The 10,140-nt window shown below is 53.3% G+C and overlaps 1 protein-coding gene across 1 annotated transcript; it reads left to right on the top strand.

Annotated features, from left to right (window-relative positions):
• Positions 1–3,016: 3,016 nt before the first annotated feature.
• LOC105884020 (aldo-keto reductase family 7 member A3) lies at positions 3,017–9,541 on the top strand. The gene is made up of 7 exons (XM_012787698.2): positions 3,017–3,318; positions 6,054–6,241; positions 6,435–6,539; positions 7,282–7,378; positions 7,610–7,709; positions 8,249–8,378; positions 9,161–9,541. The coding sequence occupies exons 1-7, from the start codon at positions 3,105–3,107 to the stop codon at positions 9,320–9,322; spliced, it is 996 nt and encodes a 331-aa protein (XP_012643152.2). The 5' UTR covers positions 3,017–3,104; the 3' UTR covers positions 9,323–9,541.
• Positions 9,542–10,140: the final 599 nt, after the last annotated feature.

Raw genomic sequence — 10,140 nt, 5'->3', positions numbered from 1 at the left:
AAATAAAGTGCTATGGACATTCATGTACAGTCAATCAATACAAATAAGAAGGACAAAAAGACCTAAAAGGAACAGAGTTGGATCTGGAAAGCATCAAACATACTTAATCATCTTCACACTAAGGAAACTGGTCCACAGTGTATAAAAGAATGGAGAGTGAGGCGGTGTGGGTTTTGTACATGGGAACCCATGAGGAAGGAGCTACTGAAGCTTAGGGCTGGTGGGAGGGGTTCTGGGCTGACCCAACCCTCTCGCTTCCTGTCGATTCTGGCTGCTGTTCTGGTGATTGGGGTGGTTGATGTCACCAGCGTCTCACATCTGGAATTCTGAGCACGTTGCAGGAGCAATAGGAAGGTAAGAGCATCGGGCTCCATTGTTCCCCACCAAAATGTAAGTGTATAACCACTGTAGAAGCAAATTCCCTCAATGTTGAACTTTCTAATGGAATAAAATAGCATTCAGATGCTTCACCTTTGACAAAATGACCTTCCAGAAGCATACAGGAAATATTTAAGACTCTTACGGTATAAACAGGGAAAGTTAAAGAGATGGAAAGAAGGTAGGATTTCTATGCTTCAACTTGTAAACTGATGCCACCAGTACACTGTCCTAAGATAGGTACATACAATGTAACACTTGGAGTAACCATTTAAAAAGCTGAACAAAGAGATATACTCAAAAACACTGTAATAAAATCAAATTCTTAAAAAAAAAAATTTCAATTATCTGACAGGAAAGGAGGAGAAAGAAAAGAGAGAAACAACCAAAGAACAAACAAAACAAAAAGTAAAATGGTACACTTAAACGCAAATGGTCTAAATCTACCACTGAAAAGACAGAGTTTGGCACAGTGGGTTAAAGCATGACCTAACTATATGCTTTCTGTAGAGACTCACTTCAAGTAGAATGATATAGACAGATTGAAATTAAAAGGAAGGAACAAGATAAAGCATGAAAACCAATCAAAAGAAAGCAGTAATGGCATAGTGATATCAGATAAAGTAGACTTCAGAATAAAGAAAATTATCAGAGACAGAGAAGGTCATTATGTAATGATTTTTTAAAAAGTCAATCCAGGCCGGGCGCGGTGCCTCACGCCTGTAATCCTAGCACTCTGGGAGGCCAAGGCAGGCGGATTGCTCGACTAAAAACAGAAATAAATTAATTTTATTTAATTAAATATCACTTAAATCCTTTTAAATTGTTTTATGCTTGTTTTATGCTCCCAAATATGGTATAGCTTGGTGAATTGGAACTTGAAATGAATGCATATTGTGCTGTTATCAGATATTCTATTAATGTCAAATTAGTACTGTTGTTCAAGTCTTGTATTCCTTTACTTTCTGTAAATTATGACCAATAATTGTTATGCAATTACTGAGAAAGGAGTGTTGAAATTTCAAACTATAATTTCACATTTGTCTATTTCTTCTTCTATTATTCTTTTCATGCATATTTTTTAGCAAGCTGAAAGTCATTATATTTTTGTGTATTTTGATGCTTTATTATCAGGTGCATACACATTTAGGATTATGCCCTCTTGATTAATTGACCTGTTTGTCATTACGCTATGTCCCTCTTTGTCTTTGGTAGTATTCTTTGTTTTGAAATCTACTTTGTCTGATATTCATGTAGCCACTCCAACTTTTTTTTTTACTGTCAAGGTATGTCTTTTCCCATCCTTTTACTCTTCACCTATCTCTGTTTATATATTTCAGTGGGTTTCCAGTCCTTACCATATAGTTGGGTTTTACTTTTTTTTTAAATCTAATATGACAATCTCTGCCTTTTACTTGGGAGTGTTTATATATTTTATATTTAATGTAATTGTTGATATGATTGGATTTAAAACTATCTTGCTATTTGTTTTTTTCATTCATTTGTTTGTTTGGTTTTTTTTTTTTTTTTTTTTTTTTTTTTTTTTTTTTTTTTTTTTGAGACAGAGTCTCACTTTGTTGCCCAGGCTAGAGTGAGTGCCGTGGCGTCAGCCTAGCTCACAGCAACCTCAAACTCCTGGCTCAAGCAATCCTCCTGCCTCAGCCTCCCAAGTAGCTGGGACTACAGGCATTCGCCACCATGCCCGGCTAATTTTTTTTTTGTATATATATTAGTTGGCCAATTAATTTCCTTCTATTTTATAGTAGAGACGGGGTCTCGCTCTTGCTCAGGCTGGTTTTGAACTCCTGACCTCGAGCAATCCGCCCGCCTCGGCCTCCCAGAGAGCTAGGATTACAGGCGTGAGCCACCGCGCCCGGCTGTTTGGTTTTTTTTTTTTTTTTTTTCATTTCATTTTTTCAAACCCCATCTTTGTTGGTCTGAACAAAGGATTCTGCCTTCACTTTTCCAAGGCTGTTCCACTTAAGGCACACAATCCAAAGCTGACCGTTGTCTTCTTCCAACACTTTAAGCGTGTCGCTCCCCGGGGATGCAGCCTGGGGCCCGCCGCTAGGCTCCCGCGGGGGCGGACACGCGCGGGGACAGCGGGCCAGGCCGAGGGCGGCGGCGACGAGGCAGGGAAGCCGGGGGCGTCCGGCCACCCTCGGCCCCGCTCGGCCTGGGGCACCCGGGGCCAGGCCACAGCCCCGCCGCTGACGCCGGGAAGGTGTAGACGGTCTCCAAGCCCCGCCCCTCCCCGATCGCCCCGCCCCTCCCCGGACGCCCCTCCCCTCCCCATAGCCCCGCCCTCCCCATAGCCCCGCCCTCCAAGATCGCCCCTCCCCTCCTATATAGCCCCGCCCCTCCCAATCGCCCCGCCCTCCCAGATCGCCCCTCCCCTCCTATATAGCCCCGCCCCTCCCCGGTCGCCCCGCCCTCCCCTCCCCATAGCCCCGCCCTCCCCGGTCGCCCCGCCTCTCCCCGATCACCCCGCCCCCACAACCCCTCCCCGGACGCCCCTCCCCTCCCCATAGCCCCGCCCTCCCAGATCGCCCCTCCCCTCCCCGTAGCCCCGCCCTCCCAGATCGCCCGGCCCCTCCCCGTAGCCCCGCCCTCCCCGGTCGCCCCGCCCCGCCCCCGCTCCTTAAGTCGCCACCGCGGCCCGGCGGAGGCTCGTGCTGCCGGCCGCCGCGCGCATCGCCTGAGCCGTCGGAGTCCCCGCCGCCGTCATGTCCCGGCAGCTGTCGCAGGTCCGGCCCGGCACGGTGCTGGGCGCCATGGAGATGGGGCGCCGCATGGACGCGGCCACCAGCGCCGCGGCCATGCGCGCCTTCCTGGAGCGCGGCCACACGGAGGTGGACACGGCCTTCGTGTACGGCGACGGCCAGTCCGAGACCATCCTGGGCGGCCTGGGGCTCGGGCTGGGCGGCAGCCGCTGCAGAGGTAACAGTCGCCCGGGACCGCCGCGCACCGTGCGAGCACCTGCGCCCACCGCGCACCGCCCCGCGCGGCCGGACCGCGGGCAGCACCCACAGCTTCGTCCCCGCAGCCCGCCCTGACACCCCTAAGTTCTGTGAACCCCGGGCTCCTCGAACACATCTGGCCAAAGACAACTAGGCGGTGCTTCGCCCTGACTCCTGTCCTCCCCTGTTCCCTTCCCAGAAGGTAGCCGGGTACTCTCCCCCAGCGACTCCCAACCCTAGTCTGGCCTGGAACGACTTGGAGAACCCCTCTCTGGGGCTCTGAAAACGCTGGAATCTGGCACCGTCAGCCCCTCAGCCCACCCCAGGCCCTTGCAGGTGCCCCTGACGCCTGATCTGCAGAAATCCTGTTCTTATCACCCTGCCACTCCCTGGCACAGCCCCAGCTCAGACTTTGGAACAAGCTAGCGGTCTGCTTTCTCCTCGGCTCATGCCAGCCGTGCTCTGGGCCCTAGACTTTGCTCTGGGTGCCTTGCTGGGTTGGCAGCGCTCCCCTCCTCACCAGGGTGGCAGTGCCTAGGAGCCTTTGCAGCTCCCCCAAGCAGGATGGGGGAGTGGGGTGGGGCAGGGTCTGACTGCCCTGTCAGTGCCAGGCTCTGTCCCAGGCTACAGGAGGGAGCTGGACACTGAGCCCCTCCAGGAAGCTCAGATTCTGGAGATGCTGGGGACCCAGAGGGAGCCCTCCCTGGGTGGGAGCCGATGAAGGAACAATGGAGAGGAGTTTGCCAGGCGTGCTGGTGTGCAAAGGCAGTGGGATTGGGCACCGCCCAGGGTGTTGGAGTAGGGGGACCTGCTTTAAGGGGAGGGTAGGTGTGTGGGGACAGGGAGCGGCTCTCAGTCTGATGCCATTTGAATTGCCTGGGGTGTGCCCTGTGGACACATAGTCAGGGTTCAGAAATGCCAGGGGCTGCTTTGTTCTTCATGTTAGCACTCTGCCTCCGCCCACTCTCCCCTGTGGTGGAGGGTCTTGCTCTGTCTCTCCTCTGATTCAAAGCGCAGCGTGCTGGATCTGGAACAACAGGAGACCATGCAGCTCGGTGCCATGGTCTTTCTAGACCACCTGGCGCATCTCAGCGAGAACTCTGATCTCAATTTTTTCCCCTTGTTCAATCCCTCCTCTCTTCCATCCGTAAGGCCGGGGCTAGCTGGACCAAGTCTGCAGATCTCAGATCTGAGGTTAAGTTCTCAACAAGATGGGGAGGGATGGTGGTGGAATGGAAAAATTCCAAATGAGTAGTCCCTGCAACCTGCCATCTCCCAGGTCTCAAGGGCTCCAGTGACTGCCCACCTGCCTGCCCAAGTGACTTCCTAAGCGTGGAAAGTGGGAAGAGGACTCTCCAGTCACCCATCAGTCCAGCCAACCAGGATTCCTAACAGGGGCCAGGGAGATAGTGCTGAGCTCACTTCTGACTCACTTGAAAGGCCAATTCTGGGCCTGTTCTTCTGGGGAGGGGTCTCTAATTGATCCCTGCCTTTCCTGCCCAGGGGCGCAAGGTGACACCTCTTGCATCTCTTTCCTGAATTCCTGTTGCTGTCTCTTTAGTGGTCTCCCCGTTTCTGGACCTGCTCTCTGTCCATGCTGCATTCAGAGTCATCTTTCAAAACTACAAGGCTGAGCACTTAGCTCCTCGTCGTAAAAGCCTTCAGAGGTCCCCCCCCCCCAGCCTCCTAATGTCCACACTCCATGGGCACCAGTCAAGGAGGAAGCAGGTCACATGCCCACTCTGAAGTCAGGGGCTGTGCCAGAGAATGCCATCTGACCTGTGGCCCCTTTTGCCTCATGGGCCTCTATGGACCTGGGGCTCTGGAAGCATGGACTCCCAGGCCCAGCTGCCCACACCCCTTGTTCTTGCCTCTGAACTTTTGTCCATGTCCCCACCTTCTGGAATGAGCTTCTCACCCTTGCCCAACTGGTGGCCTCTGACTTCCCCTTGGAGATTTGGATTCGGCCTCTAAGGAAAACCTTCCTGAGCTCCCAGGCGGCCTCACACCTCTATGCCTGGGACTCCTTCAGCACCCTCTGCATCTCCCTGCCTCCCTGACTCCGAAGTGGCCTCTGAGACTGAGTCCTTGAGGGTGGGGGTCACCTCCCTCTACTGGCACCTAGCACCAGGACTGGCACATCCAGCTACCCCATGATAATCACCATGGTGATGACATCAGCAGCTCAAAATGAGCACTTTTTATTTTTTAGAGAGTCTCACTGTCTCCCGCTAGGCTGAAGTGCAGTAACATCATCATAGCTCACTGTAACCTGAAACTCCTGGGCTCAAGCGATCCTCCTGCCTAAGCCTCCGGAGCAGCTGGGTCTACAGGCACACATCATGATGCCTGGCTAACAGTTTTTGTAGTCAGGGTCTCGCTCTGTTGCCCAGTCTGGTCTTGAACTCCTGGTTCCAAGCAGTCCTACTGCCTCAGCCTCCCAAAGTGCTAGGATGATGAGTGTAAGCCACTGCGCCTGGCCCCAGATGAGCACTTTTATCCAAGTTCTGGTCAATCCTCAGGACCTCACTACAAGACAGCACCATTTTCACTCTCATTATAGTTGAGACTCAGAACGGTTAAGTAACTTAGTCAAGGTCACAGAGCTAGTAATGGCAGAGCTGGGATTTTAACTCAGCTCTTTTAACCATGACACTAGACGCTCTTCCCATGTTTGATATACTGTCCTGAACTTCCATTTCTGTCTCCACAAAGTGAAAATTGCTACCAAGGCCATTCCATTGTATGGGAACTCACTGAAGCCTGACAGTGTCCGGTTCCAGCTGGAGACATCACTGAAGAGGCTGCAGTGCCCCCGGGTGGACCTCTTCTACCTGCACATGCCAGACCACAGCACCCCGGTGGAAGAGACGCTGCGTGCCTGCCACCAGCTGCACCAGGAGGTGAGTGCAGCCCCCTGGGCTTCAGCAGGCGGCCTGCTGCTCTGCTCCTTATCCCGATCCTACTCAGGAGGGTGGAAGCACCAGGGCAGGCCCCAGGCACTGGGAACAGGTCACTCCCAGGATCCCCACTCTGGCCTCCCCTTCCTGGTCTCCTGGGCTGCAGTGGGTTCTGACCACAGCCTCACCCCTGCAGGGCAAGTTTGTGGAGCTCGGCCTCTCCAATTATTCCGCCTGGGAGGTGGCCAATATCTGTAACCTCTGCAAGAGCAACGGCTGGATCCTGCCGACTGTGTACCAGGTGAGGGCCAGGGCTGCAGGGACCTCGGTCTCCAGGGCTCTTGCTGATCCGGGTTCTCTTTGCCCTTGTGCCTGCCCCTGTGCCCTCTGCATAGCAGCCACTGTCCTGCTCAGAGCCTGCAGATGGCTCCCAGGTAGTGGTCTCTCAGGATGACGTCCAAGATGCTCATCTGGGCCACCAGGCACCTGCCCACTTCTTGCCTGAGTGCGCACCTTGGTCCCTTCCTTCCCCGACTCCCTGTGCACGTCAACCTGGAGTGCTCCTCCCCTCCTCTCCCTAGGGAAGCACTCAGGTCCCATGTGGATGTCTCTCCCTCTGTCCTTTCTAGATAGGCAGAGGAGCCTGAGATCCTTTACCGTCTCATCATTCATTCTATAAATCTCTGTGCACCTACTTGGCGCCAGGCACCGGTCATGGAACTGACTAGTGTATTACGATTGCCTCTTTACTTAATAATACTCATTTACATTTTGCCTTACTATGGAATCTTTGAGGGAAGGAACCTGTCCTTTTGGCTTATGGATGCAAATCTACATCCAGCCCAGAGATGATGCCATAAAATTTGGCTGAATAAATCAATATTCCTTGGGCATAAGCCCCCTTCACCACCACCTCTTAGTACATGCCCAGGTTGCTAAGGGCCCAGGATTGTTAAGGTCTGAACTGAGGGTTCTACAAGGGTAAATTTGGGGTTCCTTCCCCTGACACGTCCACCCTGTCCGGCTGTCCCCTCTCCCTGCAGGGTATGTACAATGCCACCACCCGGCAGGTGGAAATGGAGCTCTTCCCCTGCCTCAGGCACTTTGGATTGAGGTTCTACGCCTTCAACCCTTTGGCTGGTATGTGCGGCCATGGGCCAGGCTCCTCCTGGGCTGGGAGGGCATTCTTGGCCCTGTCTCTGCCTGTTCCTGACCCGTAGATGCTGAGCCCAGGAGCTGGGAAGCAGGGAGGGGTTTGACAAGATGCTGGGCTGTGTCCTCCATCCCTCCTCGGTCCCTCCCCTTCTCCTAGTTCAGTACCCCTGGGGTACAGCACCCCTAGGAGCAACTCTGAATGCAGCCTTCCTGCAGGGGGCCTGCTGACCGGCAAGTACAAGTATGAGGACAAGGACGGGAAACAACCCCGGAGCCGCTTCTTTGGAGAGCAAGTGTCTGAGATCTACAGGAATCGGTGAGCTGCCAGTGGGCCTAGTGAGGGGGGTTTTGGTGGGGATCCCTCTTATCCAACATGAAATTCCAGGCTGCTTTCCTAGGGTGTAAGGCCTTCCCTTGCCGCCTGTGCCTACATCTCTTGATTCCTACAGGATTGTGAAACTCTCCGTGGGGTTTCTTCTTGTTTCCTTGGGACCTCCTGAGGAAATGGGGCTCCCTGGGCCTTATGGTCTCCAAGGCCCAGGTCTTCCCTGAGACATCACCCGCTGAGAAGGAGAGAAGGAGCCCAGGGTGGAGCTCAGGAAGCCTGGGCCGAGTCCTGCCCCCTCCTAGCTGCATCTGTGTCACTGGGTGCCATGGGGCAGGTTCAGGAGTCCTCAGGAATTGACACATTGGTGAGGGAGCCAGCCTCCTGGGTGGGTCTGAGACCCCGTGAAGTAGGAGACCCCGGCTAGAGAGGACGCTGGTCCCTCAGGGCTTCAAGGACTGGGGTATCGTTGACTTCCCTGGGGTGACCCCAAGGTACTGACCCTTGTGCCATCATCCCCATCTGCGTAGCTACTGGAAGGTGGACCACTTTCAGGCCATTGCCCTGGTGGAGAAGGCTCTGCAGGCCGCTTATGGCGCCAGCGCCCCCAGCATGACCTCGGCCGCCCTGCGGTGGATGTACCACCACTCCCAGCTGCAGGTAAACAGCCGCCCTGGGTGCTGCTGCCCTTCTGGGGGAGCTCGAATGACCTTCTGGGACTTGGAGTTTGTTTTGTCTATTCCTTTGAAATTTGTCTCCCTTCCCGTCCTCCTAGGAATTCTTCCCACTGTTTGTCAATGTTACCTGTGTACTACGCTTTGTAACAAGGGCTTTACAAACGTGGGTTTCATCATCCCATAGGCCTTGTGCAGTATGATCATCCCAGTTTTATTGAGGAGGGAACTGGGGTTCACACAGCTATTAAGGGGACAGAAATTGTAACACAGGTTTAACCATAAGACCCACTAGTTTCCCTCCTCTGATGGGAGCTGGGGTTCCTCTCTCTGGCTGTCCCTTGTCTTCCTGGTTCAGACTTCTCTAGCTTCAGCTTTGGAGGTGGCACAGTGTCTGACATATGTATACAGTAGGTGCTCAGTAATAGGAGCTAAGTGAGTTGCATAAGTTTTCATACCCACAACCACGCTGAAAATCAAGACAGTGGAGTCCTGAGAGGTTGAATGACTTAGCCCCAGTGTCACAGCTTTTGGGGTTGAGAACGGGCTGTGAAGTTCGGTGCGTCTGGGCGAGCTGTGTGGGGGCAGAGGACAGAATAACGGTCTCCAGTCACATCATTCCAGCTGTCAAGGCACCTGCAGTTCTTTGTGGATGCACAGGGCACACATAAACACGGAGCCCAGGTCTCGGCAGGGCCGTGGCTGGGAGGGCGTGTGAGTGGAGCATTGTGCAGAAGGGTGTTGACCTCTGGCCATCTGCCCTTGCAGGGTGCCTGTGGGGACACGGTCATCCTGGGCATGTCCAACGTGGAGCAGCTGGAGCAGAATTTGGCAGCGACTGAGGAAGGGCCCCTGGAGCCGTCTGTTGTGGACGCCTTTGACCAAGCCTGGCACCTGGTTGCCCACGAGTGTCCCAAGTACTTCCGCTAGGTCCCGTCGTGGCTCAGGCCGCCCAAGGCCTTCTCATTTTTCTCTCACTCTGGGCAGTCTCTGCCTTAAGCTGACATAGCAGGGTCTTTCGTGATTGGATCCGTGCATTGTTTTTCTAGATTCTTGTCTTGCTCCCTATTGCCTTCACACCATGCCTTGGTCTCTCCTACCTGAATAAAGTAGACACTTGACCTGGCTGTAGCCCAGGTCTGCAGTGAACCCTGCACACTTGTCTTCTCTGGTGCTCACAATGTGTTTCCCATCCTGCCTGGGGACTGTGTCCTTAGTTCTGTTCCTTCGTTTTGTTAGACAGGGTCTCACTCTGTTGCCCAGGCCTGAGTGCAGTGGCACCATCTTAGCTCACCATAACTTTGAACTCCTAGGCTCAAGCGATCCTCTTGTCTCAGAATCCCAAGAAGCTGGAACTACAGTTGTTCACCACCACACTCTGCCAATTTCTAAATCTTTTGTAGAGACGGGGTCTCACTATGTTGCCTGGGCTGGTCTTGAACTCTTAGCCTCAAGCGATCCTCCCGTTTGGGCCTCCCAAAGTGCTGGGAGTACAGGTGTGACCCACTGTGCCTGGCCAGTTCCCAGTTCTGAATCTCAGCCTGAGCTTGCAACAGCAGGGCTGCAGGGGTTCTCACTGTTCTACACACGATAGAGAAAAAATAGGGCCCCACACCTGAGGTAGATATTCTCTACTTCAGAACTGCTTCATTAAATACCTAGAAATGGAAGAATTTGGGCAAAAATCTACCAGTAGAGTCCCTGCCAAGAAGAATAAAACCTTTCAAGATCATGTGGAAGATTCTCAA

Source organism: Microcebus murinus, chromosome 2 (assembly GCF_040939455.1).
Source record: "Microcebus murinus isolate Inina chromosome 2, M.murinus_Inina_mat1.0, whole genome shotgun sequence".
Lineage (NCBI taxonomy): Eukaryota > Metazoa > Chordata > Mammalia > Primates > Cheirogaleidae > Microcebus > Microcebus murinus.
The sequence above is the reverse complement of the archived record's forward strand: the minus strand, read 5'-3'. Positions and strand labels throughout refer to the sequence as shown.